At 55.5% G+C, this 19,950-nt stretch overlaps 1 protein-coding gene across 2 annotated transcripts in view; it reads right to left on the bottom strand.

Annotated features, from left to right (window-relative positions):
- The window catches only part of TRAPPC9 (trafficking protein particle complex subunit 9), a 562,730-nt gene that overhangs the window by 343,186 nt on the left and 199,594 nt on the right, over positions 1 to 19,950 (bottom strand). For both annotated transcript variants that reach the window (XM_070075538.1, XM_070075537.1), the window contains one exon: positions 16,108 to 16,238. In XM_070075538.1, the coding sequence (XP_069931639.1) occupies positions 16,108 to 16,238 (131 nt within the window). The remainder of the gene's footprint in view (positions 1 to 16,107; positions 16,239 to 19,950) is intronic.

Below are 19,950 nucleotides of genomic sequence, written 5' to 3' on the forward strand. Positions count from 1 at the left end.
ACCGCCGTGAACACGTACGAGTGCTGTGTCCACTAAACACGGGAAGGAAGTCACGGCAGGCTGCTGCAATCAAGACTCAGCCACAAAGCATGGTGACAGACGACTGCCCAGCACAGGGCCTGGGACACACGTCACGGTGAGAAGAGGCTGCCGGCGCAGGACAGAGGGCCCAGGCGGCTGCATCCGGCCTCCCCACAGGAGGCCAGGAGGGGAGCAACCTGACGTGAACTTAGCTCAGCCCCTGTTAACACCCACTCCGCCAGGGTGGCAGTCAGCAGCGGGCACCTGCTGAGCATCCTAACCAGCAACAACCGGGGACCGCCTCTGACCAGCAGCGCTCCCGGACCCCCGGGACACAGCCGCCGCCGCCACAATGCAGTGGCGATGCGGCACCCAAGTGGCCCACGGCGGGCGACAGCCCCTCGCTGCCTCCGCTGCTGGTCCCTCCATTCTCTGCTTGCTTGCAGAGCTCTCTCTCAACATGTAAGCTTCGAAGTCCCTGGCTCTCCACCTGAAGTGTGCAGGTGTGCTCTGAAGCGATTTTCTGGAGGAGATCTTAGCTGTTCCCCCGCAGGAATACACTCAAATCGCACACGTAAAGCCAAGGCTTCGATTCTTGCAGATCTCAGCTTAAAACTCGTAGGCACAGATGTAACCCAGACTGGTCTAGCTGCAGGAGGGGAGCAGGCTCACCGTGCAGACCCGGCAGGGCGAGCTCTCACCCGCAGCTGAAGGAGGAAGCTTGAACACAAATGTGCAAGCATCCATGAGGACGGAGCTGTCCATTTCCACGTGACTAGCGAGTGGAAGATGTTCAGATCTGAACCGGAGGAGAGAAAACGACATCTTCCCACGAAGTGGAGATCAAAAGGGAATACCTACTTTCAGGGGAAAGGGCACACCCGGAAAGTGTACCGGGACATCCCGAGAAGCCTGAGGCTGCGCCACAGGAGCCCAGCCCTGCCAACACGGCCAAGCTGTGCGCTGTGGACACCCACCCATGCCAGCGCAGAAGGCGAGCTTGCTCACGAGATTCTCCAAAGGAATTTCACCCCTACTGTTCCTTTCCTTAAAATGCCCATGACCACCCATTTCATACCCAAAATCCTGACTGCAGCTAAGGCCCTCAGGCACTGCCCTCCTAACTGACCCACCCACAATCCTCCACTGGCTCAGCCATGCAGCACACCCCCGAGGAGCTGGGAGCTCCTGAAACGCACTCGCTGAGCACTGAGACCTGGGGCACTCGCTGACTGTAGGGCCCTGGAGGAACCTGACAGTCTCCCAGCTTTCCTACCCAGCTCACCTAGCAACAGTCCTTCCACACTGCACACACACCCCTACCCAGGCCTTCTGTGCAGACAACACCTGGGCCTCTGGCACGCACTTAAACTGTCTACACCGAACTCCTCTGGGGGAAGTATGGTGTCTTTTCCATAGCCACAGCACCCAGCAATTGGCAGAGCCGAGCAGTGATCAGCAAACGGAAACGACGTGCCTCAGTGAACGCACACTTGGATGTGGACTCATACAGAACCGTGGCAGGGCAGTTACGTCACCACGGCGACACGGCGTCACTGGTGGTTCGTCAGGCAGGCTGGAACTCCTGTATCTGCAGAGTGGCGCTGTCTCTTCAACTGTCCATTTCATACTCATCCCTCCCCAGGATGCACCTGCCACGTCTGGGACCAGGGCGCAAGCTGAGACCCCTCCCCGTTTATCATCCAAATGCAGCACCACCCGCTTCCTCATCAGAAGAGGCGGAAAGCAGGAGACAGCATTCCCCGGCCACGGAGAGGTCTGGGACGGGCCTCCAGATCTCTCACCCGCAGAGGGACCCTGCCAACCACGGGCACCGTTTTCGGTTTCTTCTCCTCTCGTCATGGGAAGTCCCTGACCCACTCGTGTTGGGTATTTCTTGTGTAGAGCAGCTCGCATTTGCATGTGATTGTGTGTTTACTCCCTCACTGCTAAATAAATTTTATTCCTATTTGCACAGGACACCAATCTCCACTTAGTATTTTCTAACTACAGGAGGCAAGAACCTGGACTAAAAATTAATATCTTCATTGCCTGCGTCAATTTGGGACACCACATTCTATACTGAAGTATCCAGGCTGGAGTTCTAGTTCCACTCTGGATCCCAGCTTCCTGCTGACGGGCAGCCTGGGAGGCAGCAGGTGATGGCTCAAGTGCCTGGGTCCCTGCCACCCACACGGGAGACCCAGATGCAGTCCTTGGCTCTCAGCTTTGACCTGGCCTAGCCCTGGCTGCTGTGAGCATTTGGGGAGTGAACCAGTAGACGGAAGACACTCATTCTCTCTCCCTCTCCCTCTCCCTCTCCCCTCCCCTGCCCTGCCTCCCCCCATATATTAAATATACAAATACGTTTAATGAATTGATAAAAACTGAGAGGATGGGTTGGGAAGACTACAGGGAAAGGAGGAGAGGAGGGCAGGGAGGCAGGGAGGAGGAGAGCAAACCTGAGGATACACTATGCAAATGCCCACATTCGGACACAGCTAAGCACAGTGTACCGACGCTGACCTGAGAGCACTACAGCCTTGACACGCCCATGGCTTCCCTCTGCGCTCGGGGAAGGACTGTGAAAAAAACAGAGCTGGAACCACCCTCCCCACTGCAGAGAGGAACCGAGGCTCAGGGCGGCGCAGGGACTTTGCCAGGGACCCCGGAGCCAGGGGTCTCCGTCGGGGGACCCTGCCCTAGTGCTGAGGACCCTCCAGGTGAAAGGCAGCGATTGAGGCTGCAATGTCCTCTTCCCCCCAGGTGGACGCTGAGACTCAGCCCTAGCCCACCCTCAGGAGGGGGTCGTCGAGCCACATAGCCCACCCTCAGGAGGGGGTCATCGGGTGAGACTCCTGATGCTCTGTAAAACAGCTGCATCTCCTCACAGCCCAGGGCAGTGCGGGGGGAGGGGGGGTTGTCACGGGGAATCTGCGTGCACAAGATGAGGGCAGAGCAAGTGGGCTTCGGGGCTCAGTAAGAGCCTGTCCCTGAGCTCACAGGGTGCCCAGGGTGCTATGGTGGAGCAGGACTCGTCCCCCCAAAACTCATGCAGATGTTTAAACTCTGATGGCTTCATGTTAACAGGTGACAAGTTCAAGCCAGAGCCTGGATCTAATCGTGGTGTCTGGTGGGAGGTGTTTCGGTCAAGGGGTGGGTGGGTTCTTGCCAGAGGGCTGACTACCTGAGTTCAAGTCCTGCCTTGCTGACCTCTCTCCTTCCCGCTGACCAGTGTGATCGTTCCTCTGCACCGGCCACAACCAGCCACCACCTACTGGGCAGTGTGAATGCCTCCTCCTGAGCTGTCCCCTCCAAACTGTGAGCTGAAATAAATCCTTTCCTCCCAGGGCGCTCCTCGCAGGCACTCTGGTTAAAGGAACAAGAAGCAGACCACTGCCGCTGCCACCTGCTGCCATGCCCACGACTGGCTCTCGAGAAACCACTGCGTCCAGCTTCCCAGGATGCCTGCGCGGAGCAGGGAGGAGCCCAAGTCACCGGCGGGTGAGTCTTCTGCACCGGGTGCCAGGGCACCACGCCGGGGAGCTGGCCCTGCTGCCCTCCCCACCTGGGCATTCCCGCGGCCAGGGCTCAGGCGCCTGCACTGTCACGGGCCACCTCCCGTCTGCTCCCCTGCGCGGAGGGCGCCTGAATGCCAGGGATGCTGTCTTTGCTCTTGCAGTCTCAGAAGCTGGCCTAGAACCAAGAACATTCTTGTATTCAGCAAATATTTATGAGCACTAAATTGCTATTATCCTGGAGCTCATGAGAAGGGAAGCAGGAGCAGAGGGTTATCAGCCGTGGATGGGACGAGGCTCAGAGACTGGAAGATGACCTTGTCTGGTCAGCACATGTGCCCTGAAGACACTTGCAATGCAGGTACAAAGAGAACGGCCGCACCGCAGAGTGGGACACCTACACACCTGTGGGCACACGGTAAGAGCCACAGCAGAATGGGAAGGAGCCAGAGCTTCCGGAGACTTCAGACCACAGCAACCCTATTTAGTAGTTGTGCCAACTTCCACAGAGTATCTTCTCAAGCCTCCACTTCCCCATTCCAAAGGGAGAAGTTGACATCTCACCTGCTGCTGGTCAAGTGAAAAGAACGAGACCTGCGGCACAGCCCGCACAGGGCAGTGGGGTGCACGAGGGAGATGGGAGTGTCCAGTAGCACCCCGTGTGGTGCACAGACGCAGACAGGCGCAGGCTGGGAGAACAGGACCCCTGGATTTCATTGTGGGGAGAGACGGGTTCACAGGGAATCTCAGAGAAACACATTCCACCAGGCCGCTGAGGGGTAAAGCCAGACGCCAGAAGGCTCGGGAGGCAAAAAAGAGAAATGACAAAAGAGTTCGTTCAAGGAAGTCAGGAGTCACCTGCGGAGATGTCAGTTTAGAGACAGACAAGCAGCAGGTGCAGGAACGCCCTGAAGAGCTGCAGGGCGACCACAGGAAGTGCTCCTGAGGTCCCTATCGCCATGTCTATCGGGTCACAACTATGCCGCCTAGGAAGTTCTTAGAGTCACCGAGGGTTACACAAGATGTCACTGGTATTCAGAAGGTACAAAGATGGTCAGAAACATGGCTAAGTCAATTGACCACTCAAAATGTATCACAAGGAAGTCACAACACCCAGGGCACGCACTCCTAGTCTAAAGTCTGCGTAAATGTGTCCATTTATCTTTAGCGCTGCAAGAACAGCAGCCTAGGGGCCTGCACTGTGGTGTAGCAAGTAAAGCAACCACCTGCTGTGCCAGCATCTCATATGGGCACCGGTTCAAGTCCCGACTGCTCCACTTCCAATCCAGCTCTCTGCTGTGGCCTGGGAAAGCAGTAGAAGATGGTCCAAGTCCTTGGGTCCCTGTACCCATGTGGGAGACCAAGAAGAAGCTCCTGGCTCCTGGTTTTGGATTGGCCCAGCTCTGGCCATTGTGGCCATTTGGAGAACAAAACAGCGAAGGGAAGACTTCTCTCTCTGCCTCTGCCTCTCTGTACCTCTGCCTTTTAAATATATACATAAATCTTTTTTTAAAAAATCCATATAAAAATAGCATCCCAAAGTCATGATATCTGGAAAGATCGAGAATCATCACTAAAACACCACTTGGAAAGAAAGTGTTGTATAAATCTCAGAACGCAGAATGCGTGTGACCCAGGATGGCGATTAGGAACTGCTGACCTAGAAAACCTCAGGACATGGCCCTTTCAAGGCCTGTTTGAAACGAGAGGTTTTCAATCAAGAGTGTAGTAAGCAAACTGTCTTTAAAGTCTAAGAGAAGAACTCAGATTAATGAGGATTCAGGTGAGCAAGGAGCCTTGCCGGATGCTCTAACGGCCATCCTGGAGGCAGTTAGGGCAGCACTGGGCAGCAAATCAGAATGCGGGGCTCCTGCTGGTCACCACTGCCCAAGCCTCGCAGCCTCTCTTGTCAGCTCACCTCACACTCTCCGTGCTCAGTCACAGCACAGGGCAGAGCTGGCGTTAGCTAGGAGGGGCCCTGCTGAGTGGGCACGCCCGCCCCCAGCCCGCTCCCTGCAGCCCCTTCCCTGCTGCCCATCTGAGCGCAGGGCTCCTTTGCTCCGGTGTCAGACATGCCCACGACTTCCCAGTCTCGAGCTGGACGCTGCATCGAGACGAGGGGAGGCTCTAGCTTAAGAATGCAAAGTTGGTTTCTATCCCACAGCGGACCAGTGCAAGGCGCCATGTTAACAAACTAGGAAAGGAAAACCATGCGATCATCTCAAGACACATGAAAAGCTTTTGAGAAAATCCAGCATCCACTTTCGGTTTTAGAAAACAAGTTCTCAACCAACGAGGAACAGGAAGTGCAGAAAGGAAAGGCAATGATTTTCTAAAGTTGGCCGAAGAACCTGACTTGTGCACACCCAGTCTTACTGTCTGGCTTCTTTCTCTTGCCTTCACACCTCCTTCAGGGGCTTTCACTTATAAAAGCTGCAGGTTTCCCTCTCCCAGGGCGTCTCTGCCTAGAGGCCGTGCTGCCGGTCCACCTAGAACAGCAGGCCGGGTCACAAGCGCTACCATCTGTTTGCCGCCTGTCTCCTCCACCAGCAGTGAGCCCTGGGACTCAGTCCTGCTTACCACCACATGGCCAGCATAGACACCAGGGTGTGCCATAGCCTCTCACCAGACACGGGCTAGCCAAACGGATCAGATGCAGCGCTTCCAGGGGAGGCAGGGGCTCATCAAATGGACAGTGATTACCACACATGGCAAGAGTGCTAAGGGGCCAGGGAAGCTGAAGGAACATTCCTCTGACCTCTGCCCCCACTGTGTGTTCTGGATTCCACAGGCAGTACAGACTCTCTCCGTATATCTCACTCTTAAATTTCTTATTAAGTTTTGAAATTGTTGAGCAGATTAAAGGATTCCTTTGAAGCTTTTATGCTTATACTTTGTAGAAAGAAATTCCCTGTCTCCGTGACTATTACTGGGGCAGATTAGCAATAATTTGGAACTGAATTGGATTTGCCATTCTGTAAGCCTTTCTTATCTACCAGGGCTAATAGCAGACACTTAACTCCGACAAAAGCCCAGGAGGAAGTATTATTATCTGCACTGCACAGAACGGAAACTGAGGGTCAGAGAGGCTAAAAAGCTTAGACTCAGCGGCTCTCTAAGTGTGCCTTCAATCAATAGGGAATGTCTTGTATCCCATGATAAGTTCGGAAACTTAGAAATTACGCGTAGAGAAACACCATGATACCCTGGAAGCAGCTCAAGCTTTTGGTTTGCATTTTAACTTCTACTTGGGAACTGCTTGTCCCTGGGCACCCCATTCAACCTTCCGAGCTGCTTGGTAATTTCCACTTGAATCCTGTGACGTTGCAGTCGGGAGTGAAGCCATCTGTCAGTGCTGCTCAAAGTGCCAAGGCCCCCTGGTGTGGCACGGCAGCCTCCCAGGCCACACTCCCCTCTGGGCCAGGCATCCTCAACTGCTGGCCATCCTCAAGTGAGCTGGGGGCCAGGGAGGACGACAAGTTGTGCACTGGACAGCCAGTGCTGACCCCACCCCCCCCGTCGCCCCACTGAAGCCCTGGGGTGACCTGGGCAGGTCACCTAACAGGTGCAAGCTACCACGTCTCCAGCTGAAAACCACGGCTGGTAACAGCCCCCTCGTAGGTGTGCGGTGAAGACTGCACAGTGCCTGTGAGTAAAGAAAGTGCTGGGCACGGGGCCAGCCACAAAGTGGACACCAGGAAACACGGGCAGGATAGCTGCGGAGACTGCTGCTGTCCGGGTGTTTTTCCCCTCCACTCTGGATTTCCCATTCATTGCCTTGTCTGCCTGGGGAACCCCATCCGGAGCCCCAGGACTGGTACCTGCAGCCCTCATTGGGTGAGGCCTTCACTTCTCCTGACGCCTCAGCTAGCCACGCCTCCCACCCCTTCCTAGGGACTTTTCTCTCCTCGGCCCACTCCCCTTCACCTGCACCTCTTCTCCCCCCTGGCAAACAGATGACTGCAGAATGCCCCGTGAGTAAACGGTTTATCAAGGTGTCCGAGGAAGTCACCAGCACCAGTGCGAACCCAAGGACAAGAGCAGAGCCTGGCTTCAGTGCTCCACTCTGCATCTCCTCCCGAGCCTGGCTTCAGTGCTCCACTCTGCATCTCCTCCCGGGCCCCCAGAGCACAGCTAGCACAAGCCTGCAGCCAAAGCCTCACACCCATCCCTGTGCTGCAGGCATTTTCAGGGAACAAATGCATCACATCGCAGCTGACGAGAGCCTTCCTTCTGCTGGCCCAGGCCCGAGAGATCCGTGGGACCGGTTTTCATGTGTGAGTCAGCCCGATCAGAGAGTGTGCCGTGCAAGGCATAGCTCACCAGTTGTTCCTAAGTTTTCCTTGCAGATGCACCCAGTCAGCCCCATTGTCCCATTTGAACTACAGTTATTAAAATGTGAAAGCATGGAAGAACTTTATGAATGTTCCACCATTCTTTATCTTAAAGACCAAAACGATATAAAACATTATTAAGTATTAATGATCTTCATATTTACATTACATATAAAATATTATTATGAATATTATTATGAGCTCAGGTTCTCTCTGGAGTGAGGAGAAACAAACTCTTGGAGCGTTCTTGTGGTATAGCAGGTAAAGCCACCACCTGCGATGCTGGCATCCAACGTGGGTGCTGGTTCAAGTCCTGGCTGCTCCACTTCCAATCCTGCTCCCTGCTTATGGCCTGGGAAAGCAGCAGAAGATGGCCCAAATGCCTGGGCCCTGCACCCACATGGGAAACCCAGATAAAGCTCCTGGCTCTTCTTGGCTTCCACTTGGCCCAGTGGATAGAAAATCTCTCCCTCTCCCTCTGCCTTCCAAATACATAAATGCATCTTAAAACATAGAAGAGCTCATCTTTTCCTCCCTTGAGTGTTCAGCAGTAGCGTCAGTGAAACCATCTGGGTCTGGAATCTCTACGGGAATGTTTTAGAAGCAGCAGCAGCAGCAAAGACCTGCTTCTCCCTGGCTCTAGGACCACTCAGGTCGCCTCTTTCTTTCGGTGAGTCTTTCAAGCACACCTCAGCTCAGTTTGCAGATGTATCGGCATAAAGGTGCTCACGGTATGTTTAACATCTGGCAGATCTGTCCTGGTGGCCTATCCCATGCCTGATATGGGTCATTCATGCCTTTCCTCTCACCCACCCTGCTAGAAGCTAATAAATTTCACTGCTTGGGGTGCCTTGCCTATATTGGGTTTTTCATTTCCTAGTTCATTGATTTCTGCTTTAATCTCTGCTATTTCCTTTCTAGTCACCTGGACTTTAATTTCCACATTTCCTTCTAGTGTCTTAACTTGCAGCACAGTCCCTGGCTGCCAGGAGGAGCGTCGTGAATGAGGCTGCAGTTTAAGACAGGCCGTGGCCTCCAGGTGGCCGTGGTGCAACAAGCTCTTCACAGGCCGAGCCCAGATCTCTGGGGAAAATTTGGTTTTGTTGAGATATCAAAACTGCTTTCCAGCCAGTGCCGCCATAGCTCACTAGGCTAATCCTCTGCCTGCAAGCCGGCACCCTGGGTTCTAGTCCCGGTCGGGGAGCCGGATTCTGTCCCGGTTGCTCCTCTTCCAGGCCAGCTCTCTGCTATGGCCTGGGAGTGCAGTGGAGGATGGCCCAAGTGCTTGGGCCCTGCACTTGCATGGGAGACCAGGAGGAAGCACCTGGCTCCTGGCTTTGGATCAGCGCGGTGCGCTGGCCGCAGCAGCCATTGGAGGGTGAACCAACGGAAAAGGAAGACCTTTCTCTCTGTCTCTCTCTCTCACTGTCCACTCTGCCTGTCAAAAATAAAAATAAAAATAAAAAATAAATTAAAAAAAAAACCACTTTCCTGCGGGCTTGCAGAGCAAAGAGCAGATGGAGGGGAACGGACTCTGCTGGGCAGCCGGGCACCGCGAGGATCGGCTTGCAGACTGCCCACTCTGGGCCTTGGCCAGCCCCCCGCTCCCTGAGGAGCCCAGCTCTAGGAGCCGTGAGTAAGGGGACCCCTCTGGGGGCGGGCAGGGCTGCAGGTACCCTGGCACGACCATCAGCAAGCTGGGGAGCAGCCTCCCTTTCCCGGGCACTTCTGCGGCCCCAGACAAGGACACAACCCTCAGCTCGGCCACCCTGGGGAAGCTCTCGGCAGAGCCCCAGCCACGTGCTGGTCACACTGCCACATCTCCTGCACCTCATGTGGGAGTGAAGAGGAGGGCACCAGTGGGGAGAGAGCAGGACTAAGCAGCACTGGGGACCTGCCCAATGATCTGGGCCAAGACTGGACTCCAGGCCCCTGGGGGGACCCCAGGCCCTGCTCACCACCCACGGGGCAGCTACTGAGCCAGACTCACTCACCTAAAACTGTTTTTCTCTTGCCAGACAAAAGTCAAGTCCCAATTCACCACTTTATCCTTGTCTTGGTGTAGGTTAACTCCTTCCCCGCTGAGCTCCTGAATTACTGAAGGGTCCGAAGACTCCTGAGAGCAGCAGGTGGGGGCGGAGGGGCTGTCCCATGCATCTGTCTGCCCTAAATAGAATCTCTACTGTACGCCCACGTGACACACGTCCTCTTCCAGCCCCAGAGGACTCTTCCCGGGGTGTGCAGAGCAGGCAGCCCCTAGCACAGACAGACATGACCCCTGCTGGCTACTTGGGAAACCCCTTTCCAGGCACCTGAAGAACAGCGCCAACCCACCATGCACTCCCAGAAGCCACTGCACTGAATCAGTTGTTTCCATGGCTACGCCATTCCTCAGGGATCATTTTACAGGTTTACAGGACTCCAGTTAACTCCCATCACTCCTGCTTCAGGGACAAGAGCTCAGCAACCAGCGCAGGGGCGCCAGACACCCCACCACCTCCCAGACAGCCCGACGAGCCTCCTCCCTCCTCTGGGACACCAACTGTCCCATGGGGACGATCCCGACGCTGGGGAGGCTGCACCAATGCAGAGCCTCCTGCCCACACTGTGCACACGCCCCTGCCCGCCCGCCCTGGACGCTGCCACGCCCTTTTCAGCCCTCACTCCAGATCTACCCAGACAGGTCTGACCCTGGGATGGAGCAGAGCAGAGTGGAAGGGAGTGGTGCCCTAAGTCCATGATCCACTAATTCCATGAGCTTGGTAGGTTCTCCTTAAACTTCACTCCTCCAACCACGTCACGGGGTATCTGCAGGGACTGAGAAAACCTAGGAACAAGCACCAGGCGCAGCTCTTGACCCCAAAAACATACTCCATGAATGTGAATCCTTTGATGTCCAGGTTCACTTGGTAAAAAACCAGCAAGGGGCTGGCACTGTGGCATAGCAGGTAAAGCTACCCATATGGATGCCAGTTCGAGTCTTAACTGCTCCACTTCTGATCCAGCTCTCTGCTATGGCCTGGGAAAGCAATGGAAGATGCCCCAAGTCCTTGGGCCCCTGCACCCACGTGGGAGACCTGGAAGAAGCTCCTGGTTCTTGGATTCGGATCAACGCAGCTCTAGCTGGCCACTGTGGACGTCTGGGGAGTGAACTAGCAGATGGAAGACCTCTCTCTTTCTCTGCCTATCTAACTCTGCGAAGGGGGGAGAGGGGGGAGGGAGTGAGGGAGGGAGGGAGAGAGGGAGGGAGGAAAGCAGCAGAAGAGGCAGCCAGGCCCCATAGAGCTGCAGGAACTCAGCCTGCCTGGAAGGCTGCACAGGAACACGGGGCACAGGCCCTCATGTGCAGGAGCCAAGGCCCACTGGCCCTGAAGGCAGGCAACAGTGCTCTGAGACTGACTCCGTCCAGATGTAGTAGTGAAAGAAGACAGGGTCACAGCACATCGGGGAGAGCATGCGGCAGGGGGCTTGGACTGCAAACATCATTCTCTCCAGGGGATAACACCATCCACCAAAACACCCTCGTGAGCACCTAAAGGGTACTAAGCCTCTGCCTGCAGAGGGGCACTGGCTCATGTCCCAGCTGCTCCACTTCCAATCCAGCTGTCTGGTTTATGGCCTGGGAAAGCAGTAGAAGATGGCCCAAGATGGCCAACCCTATACCCACATGCAAGACCAGCAAGAAGCTCTTGGCTTCAGATTGGTCCACCTCTGGCCACTGCAGTCATTTGGGGAGTGAACCAGAGGATGGAAGACACCTCTCCCTCTCTCTCTCTCTCTCTCTCTCTCTCTCTCTCTCTGCAATTCTGCCTCTCAAATAAAAATAAATGAATCTTTTTTGAAAAATGCATGCACAAACATCCACCTACATCCACACACATCTATAATCATTCCAAGAGAAAAACAACACATTTATCCATGCCACACCCGATGGAGGTAAACAAAATTCTTGCTGCAGGCACCGATACTCAGCCAAGTGTGAACAGTATGTCCTGGGATTTGAAATTTCACCCTCAACTGTAGGGGTTTATTCTGCAGGAGGAGGAGAAATCCTCTTATCATCGAACAGAGTGCCTGATATGTGATAAGTGTCCCCAAAAGAAGTACGAGTGAATCACCAGCGACGAACCTGGCGCACGTCCAAACCTTCCCAGCCAGACCCAGTCTCCCTGGGCCCTGCCCACGTCCCTGTGCTCCAGGACCCCAGACCCACAGGGCTGTGATGGGCACCCCCCACCCTGGCTCCTGGGTGCATCCAGTTGCCCTCCCCGCAGCTTTCCACCTGCGTGCCACTTCTTTGGCTTCCTCTGTGCCAACACAGAGATGCTTCTTTTGGCTTCTAATCATGTCTTCCTGTGTGGTTTATGCCTGTCTTGCCCACCAGCCCACCCTGAAGTCAAGTGTGGCCTATCTGCCGCTGCCTCCCCACCCCCTGGCACACTACTCAACTGCAGCAGGTGCTGAGTAAACCCCAGCGAGGGCCGGTGCAGGACTAACAGTCTCTGAGCTGCTGACTTACACAACCGCTCCTAGAAAGGACACCTCTGAATTCAGCCACTGTGTCCCATCGCCAGGCCAGGTGCACAACCGGAGCACCACATACATTGTGCTTCCACTAAGCACAAAGCAAACAGGCGGCCGAGGATGGGTCAGAAAGGGGCCTGAGCCCAGCTGAGGAGAGGACTCAGAACTGCTAGGACAGGGATTTGTCCAGATAAATGCCATCATCCCCCATGCTGGCCACATGCTCAGGGCCAGCGGGCGCAGGGCAAAAGGTTGTGTAAGTGGGACCTCCCCTGTGGTCCATTACACCCATGCACAATGGATGGAAGGGAGATGGTCTGGCAAAACCAAGATGCAGTCTGTGGGCTGGAGGAGCTCCTACCGGCGAAGAAGCTGGGATAACACCAGAAGGTGCGAGAGGAGGATACCGGGCAGCCGGCACCGGGACAGAAACCTGCGTGGGGCAGCTGCAGTGAGGCAGCATTGCTCGGTGGAGAAGGCATCAGGACAGTTGGCAGCCCCGACGGGGCTGAACGTACACAGCTGAAGTGGGCACCAGGCAGGTTCCTTCCCAAGCAGACTCCGCACTCCCAGTCCACATTTGCATGACAAACACATCCAGGGCTCTGTGGTGGCAGCACCAGGACCATGAGGGACCTGCCCCAGCTAAGCCCTGTTCCAATAAAGAGCGATAACCTCAGAATGACAACGCTGAGCAGGCTATTGTATCTAAAGCAGTGGGGGAAGTCTATGAGGAGTTCATCGAGACAAAGGCATGTTGACAATCTGCATAGAAAACTGCACCTGTTCTCACAGCAAAGCTGCAAACGCTCACCACAACACTTACACAGACCTCACCATCACTCTACCAACCTTTGGGACACAAATGCTAGAGACAGTAACAGGCTCAGAGGAACATCCTTCCAAATAAGCATCTTTCATTCCACCCTCAATTCTGAAAGAATAAACAAAAGGGAAACTGGCTGAGGGCTGGGACCTCCAGAAGAGCTGAGTGACAAGCTCAGGGCAACCTGAGCACAACACACGAAGACGGAACAGGGCGAAACCCTCAGGATGCCCATCCGAAGGCTCCTCGGACTAACCAAAGGCATACAACAAGCACCTGTCTGTGGAAATTCACTCGCTCCTGGTAAGAACAGGGGAGACCAGGGGCTATTCCCACCCTAAGTCCTTGAGCACAAGTTCTAGCTGGCAGGCGAGGCAGGTGTGGAGTTGGCAGCTCACCACCTGTGGGGAGGCTGTCTCTATCTGGAGCCCCACTGGGGCTCCAGGAGCAAAGCACCAGGAAAAGCCGATGCTGCTGCAGCTGGCTGAAGCCACGGAACGAGCTGGGGCAGACAAGATCTGGCAGGGAAAGCCAGCGCATCACAGGGCAGGGGAGGCCCGGCGGCTTACAAGGTTCCACACACTCTCGGGAGAAATCAGGGAAGTCCTCAGGGAGCCACTAGTCCCTGGCTCACGTTGAGGCCTTGTGAACTCAGAGAGGAAAACCCGAGGTAGACCCATCAACTCCCTGAACTCGGCAAACCGTCCACAAGGCACACGTGGCTCCTCTGGTGAAGGGTGGACTCAGCGGCACGACCTCCAGCCAGACTCTCCCGGCCACAGCTGAGCCTGGGGCAAGCCCTGGAGCACGGGCAGTGAGAATCAACAGACAGCAACAACCAAGCAGGGGCTTCCAATGCCACAGGGAAACAGACACCACAGAAGGAAGCAAGGGACCAGACAGGCCCCAGACCCAGGGAGCAGTCAGAACCCAGTGTCACACCACGTCATCCCGGACACGCAAGTTGGTGAGAGGCAGCTGGGTAGAAGCTGTACGCTCCTCTCCCAGCACCACATTGTGGGAGAGCAGATGCATAGAATAAGTCTTTTTTTTTTTTTTTTTTTTTTTTTTTTTTTTTTTTTGACAGGCAGAGTGGACAGTGAGAGAGAGAGACAGAGAGAAAGGTCTTCCTTTTGCCGTTGGTTCACCCTCCAATGGCCGCCGCTGCAGCCGGCGCACCGCGCTGATCCTGGCAGGAGCCAGGAGCCAGGTGCTTTTCCTGGTCTCCCATGGGGTGCAGGGCCCAAGCACCTGGGCCATCCTCCACTGCACTCCCTGGCCATAGCAGAGAGCTGGCCTGGAAGAGGGGCGACCGGGACAGAATCCGGCGCCCCAACCGGGACTAGAACCCGGTGTGCCGGCGCCGCAAGGTGGAGGACTAGCCTATTGAGCCACGGCGCCGGCCAAGAATAAGTCTTAATTCCAGTAACAGTATAGTCCGAGTTGCTCCCCACAGTCAGGTCAGGGGTGCAGGAAGTTGGAGGGGACGCCAAGCGGCAAGGCTCCCAGGAGCCACCTCCCGGCCCCCTCCACCCCTCCCCACCACAAAGCCAGCCCTATGGCCACCCAGGCTGGACTGCAGCGCCCAGCGCCCAGAGCGTGGGCTGCCGCTTCCTGTCCTGCACCTCTGCTCTATCAGGGCATCTCCTCACCACACACCAGGTCACCCAAGAGTGCTAGGGACAGGAACAGGAGCTCTCCAGGGAGGGTCAGCTTCCGGCTCATGGCCACCTGCCTCTGCAAGCCCTCGGTGGGCAGACTCTGGCTCCTCCAGGCCGCCGCCCACTGATAAGACCACCAGTGAGCACAGTTGCCCTCTTTCCCTCCAGCCAGGGCCTCACGTAAGATGGCGTCCCGTCTCCCATCACCCTGCATCCTGGCTCAATCACAGCAGCCCCAGGGCCTCCACGCCGGTGGTGCCACTGAAACGGAGCAGCCTGGCCTAGCTCACGGGCAGGCCCGCCACTGCATGCCCTTCTTGGTCCTTGCCATGCAGTGTTCCAAAGGCTCCTCCGGAGCACTGCTCCCTGCAACACAGCCCAGTCACGGCTCCCAAGCCATCTGCCCCCCACACAGGAGCCCTGGGCAGGTGCACAGCGCCGCAGCTCTGCTGTGCAGTGATGGCTATGACGCTCAGGGCCGTCACACAGACCCCTCCTTAAAGCCATCTGCCCTCCACACAGGAGCCCTGGGCAGGTGCACAGCGCCGCAGCTCTGCTGTGCGGTGATGGCTATGATGCTCAGGGCTGTCACACAGACCCCTCCTTAAAGCCATCTGCCCTCCACACAGGAGCCCTGGGCAGGTGCACAGCGCCGCAGCTCTGCTGTGCAGTGATGGCTATGACGCTCAGGGCCGTCACACAGACCCCTCCTTAAAGCCATCTGCCCCCCCACACAGGAGCCCTGGGCAGGTGCACAGCGCCGCAGCTCTGCTGTACGGTGATGGCTATGACGCTCAGGGCTGTCACACAGACCCCTCCTTAAAGCCGCCAATCTCTACCGGGCTGGCCCCCAAGGCTCAGGCTTCCCACTCTTGAGTGGGTGCTCGCCTAGGATCCAGCCGCCCACTATGGCTTCCATAGCACCCACAAACCAACAACGGGAAGGAGCTGCCACAGGATTAAGTAAAACCTGAGGGATAAACACCCAAACCGAGAACAGCGAAACAGAGCAGCTTTCCGAGTGGACGGGAAACAGGCAGGGCACGCTCCACTCCAACGTCCTCTCTGATTTCGCCCCAAATCCCCGAGTTCCAAGGACACGAGAGCTCCCGACACCAAAACCCCACGCCCCTGGGGTTCAGTGGGGGCTGCCTTCTGAAGGCTCCCACGCACAAAGAAGAGGCCAGCCACCCATGCTCAGAGAGGGCGCTGTGGGGACTCACCTTCCCGTGGCCATGGCCCAGGTCCCCCGCTCTGCCGCCTTCAGTGGGGTTCGCAGGCTTGCCCTCCGCTCGTGGCCTCACGACCTGTCGGAAGGGGCTGGACAGGGGGAAGCCGCTCACGCTGATCCCATCTGAAAGGTAAGAAGAGAGGGGTGAGCAAGCCATGGCCAGCTGGGGTTTGTTTGTAGGCGGAAGGGGATCAAACACAGGGACCAGAAGGAACACTTCCCACACTCACCATCACTTCACGCAGGGATCATCCTGGAGCAACATTCACACCTGCTCTGCCCCCATGTGGGGAACATGGCCCTCCCTACGAGAGGAGAGTCACTGCTACCCGAGTGGGACGGCCCACCCAGGCCAAGCCCACCTCTCGCTGGGGCTAGAGGTTTCTCCTTTCCCCTTCCCCCAACTTTGTGTGGCCAGCTCCTCTGACAAATGTCTAAATGCCACTTCCTCGCCCAATGTTAAGTGACTACTCCCCCAGCCACAGAGCCCTATTTATTTTTAAAAAGACTTATTTATTAATTTGTTTGAAAGGCAGAGAGAGATCTTCCACCTGCTGTTTCACTCCCCAGATAGCTGTAATAGCTGGGGCTGACCAAGGCAGAAGCCAGGAGCCAGGAGCTTCACTTGGGTCTCCCAGGTGGGTGCAGGGGCCCAAAGGACTTGGACTACCTTCTGCTGCTTTCCCAGGCCATTTGCAGGGAGATGGATCAGAAGTGGAGCAGCCGGGACATGAACGGTTGCCCATATGGGATGCTGGATTGTGGGTGGTGAATTTTTACCCACTGTGCCACAACACCAGCCCCATGGAATGTTCAAACCACTCACGAGCACTTGCTGCAATGGGCTCCCTGTCTTACTGCTAACATTACAACTGATCTACCTATCCCAAGCCTAATCCTTGGGTGCCCGCTGTATCTCACAACCCACATCCAATCCAAGCTCACGGGAGACACTTAGCACCTGCCTTCATGGCAGCCTCCTAGCCTGTGTCCCTAAGGCAATGGCCTCCTGGCTGCTCTCCCAGGTCACCTCATTCTTCCACCCCCTCCACCCTGCACCCTGCACAAGGGGCCGAGGACGCTCCTGGAATGTGAGTCACGTGCTGGCTCTCTCGCAACGCCCGTTTCCCTCAAGGGGAAACACCGAAGTCTGCACAGGTCTCCAAGGGCACTGCGTGACCTCACCTGGACACCCTCCCATTCCCAGCTCAAGCAGTGAGCTTCCTGACTATAATCTTATTACTTTCATAAAGAGACAGTCTTCTAGGAAATTTTTTCATGTATTTGGAGTTCCCTGACAGAAGCCAGCTGGCACGTAGAGGCATACCTGTGAGTGTGTCAAGTACAACAGACTCGAAGAACAAACCCCATCACAAGAACCAACCGCCACCAGCAGTCCTTGCAAGAACAAAGTTAACACTAATTTTGGCGTAAGATGCATGGAACAGCAGAGATGGTACATGTCGGAAAGTCACACCTTTCACCCTCTTCTTAAAGAAGAGCAATGAACGTGCCCAAGTCCATGCTGGCAACAAGGAATGCCAGGCTCAGTTCCAGGCACGAGCGGATGTTTGGCCAACCTGACTGGATGGGTGGGTGTGCAAGTGAATGGAGGGACGGGCGGGTGGATGGGTGGATGGAAGAATGGGGGGTGGGCGGATGGGTAGATACACAGGTGGGTAGAAAGGCTTGTGGACAGGTTGCTGTTTGGGTGGGTGGGCGACGACATATCTGAAATTCACACTCAGTGCCTCTGATGTCAAGTATTCTCTTTATTACAACACAATGTAAATGGCTGGATATCTCACACAAGCCCACCTAAGTAACTTCGTATTAAGAAAGTTCCCTGTGATAAGATAAAAAGTATTTACTTTTAATTGATACAAAATATATTTCCAAATTCCTAATCACCTCCACTCAAAGCTTTCTGCCTAATACCTCCTTGCGAAAACTGATAATTAACTATGCATGGCAGAAATGGTTCACGATTCTTTCAAAGAGAAAACTTCTCTTAGACATCATTTGCTAAGGCACTTTCCCCTTAAGTAATTCCATTTTCAGTACATCAAACAGTATTCAACAGAGATAAAGAAAAATAAATAATTATCTGTTCAGACACTTCAAATCTTCAAACACCAAGTTATCTTGAATAAGTTTTTAAAAATACCAACTTGAAAGATTTATTATCATTTAAACTCAAAATAGCACATGTAGGAATAAGACACTGAACAGCTCTATAGTAAGACTAGTTGATCTGTTTCCAGTAGCAAGCCTGTGGCAGACACACAACAAAGACCATGATTAAGCACTGAAGTCCATCCGTGCACTTCCAAGGAAAACATGGGTGCCAAACAGGCCCCTGTGGGAGCGCCAAGTGCAAGCAACTGAGACCTGCTGGGTGTCTCAGACGCAGCCCCAGCTGAACAGGTACCCAGTGGACCGAAGGCGACTCCACTGCTGACACCCTAGATCAATCAGGCCGCCCCAGCCGGGGACAACAAGAGGGAAACACACAGCTCCCAATCTGTTCCGGCATCAGGACAAACGCGGCAGTGAGAGCACCATGGGACTGTGGTCTGGCAGGAGGAGGCACCGTGGAGCTGAGCCTGGCCTGTGCCTGCTGGAGGAGGGGCCTACAGACTCCAGATCGGTGGGCCATGAGGCTGAAACTCTGAGCAGAGCGCTCGACATACTCACAGGGCTGGGTGTGACCACAAGTGGCCTTCACGGATGGCAAATCTGAAAGCTCCAGTGAGGGCCCCAAAGGGTGATTTGGTGCATGAAGAGTAGACTGGAAACCAGCAGCTGTCACAGGGACGGGCCAGCCTTAGAGCCACATCTCCCTGCCCCTGTCACAGGAATGGGCTGGCCTTGGAACCACATCTCCCTGCCCCTGTCACAGGAACGGGCCAGCCTTGGAACCACATCTCCCTGCTCCTGTCACAGGAATGGTCCAGCCTTGGAACCACATCTCCCTGCCCCTGTCACAGGAATGGGCCGGCCTCAGAACCGCATTGCTCCCTGCCCCATCACAGGGATGGGCCAGCCTCGGAACCACATCTCCCTGCCCCATCACAGGGACGAGCCAGCCTCGGAACCACGACATTCCCTGCCCCATCACAGGGATGGTCCAGCCTTAGAGCCACATCTCCCTGCCCCTGTCACAGGAACGGGACGGCCTCGGAACCACATCTCCCTGCCCCTATCACGGGAATGGGCCGGCCTCGGAACCACATCTCCCTGCCCCATCACAGGGACGGGCCAGCCTCAGAACTGCGTCGCTCCCTGCAGCTGGACTTAGGCACCGCTGCTGCCGCGGTGCAGCCTCATCACTGGCCATTCTCTTCCCTTCGACAGCGACCTTCTCATATCCCCGATCTTCCCAATTTCCTGGTCTCATCCGAATGCTACCTTTCCCTAAGGCCCCCCGCGCCTGCCCTAACGGGAGCACACACTCCTTCCTCCGAGCACCAGCGTCCCCTGCACCCTGCGCTTATGGCTGCCCTCACAGGCAGAGAGGCTGTGTAGAGGGGGTCAGAGGGCTTGGGACCTGCATCTCAGCTCCTGCGCTATTTCTCTGAGTGACCTTTACCAAGTTATATAAGCTGCGAGGGCTCATTCCTAGGACGGGAACAGGTGCACCATTCTCCAGAAGAAAAGAAACTTCGACTAAAGCAGTTATCACAAGGCCTGGTGTGTGGCACTCACTCGCCCAGAAGGGCTGGGAATATTACTACAGCAGCTTACATACCGTCTTGGGTTCCTCGCTTGACTACAGCCTTGAGGCCCAGATTCTTGTCAAACTCATCCCTGTGTCCCTCATGGCCCACAACGC

Source organism: Oryctolagus cuniculus, chromosome 6 (assembly GCF_964237555.1).
Source record: "Oryctolagus cuniculus chromosome 6, mOryCun1.1, whole genome shotgun sequence".
In the NCBI taxonomy this organism is placed as follows: Eukaryota; Metazoa; Chordata; class Mammalia; order Lagomorpha; family Leporidae; genus Oryctolagus; species Oryctolagus cuniculus.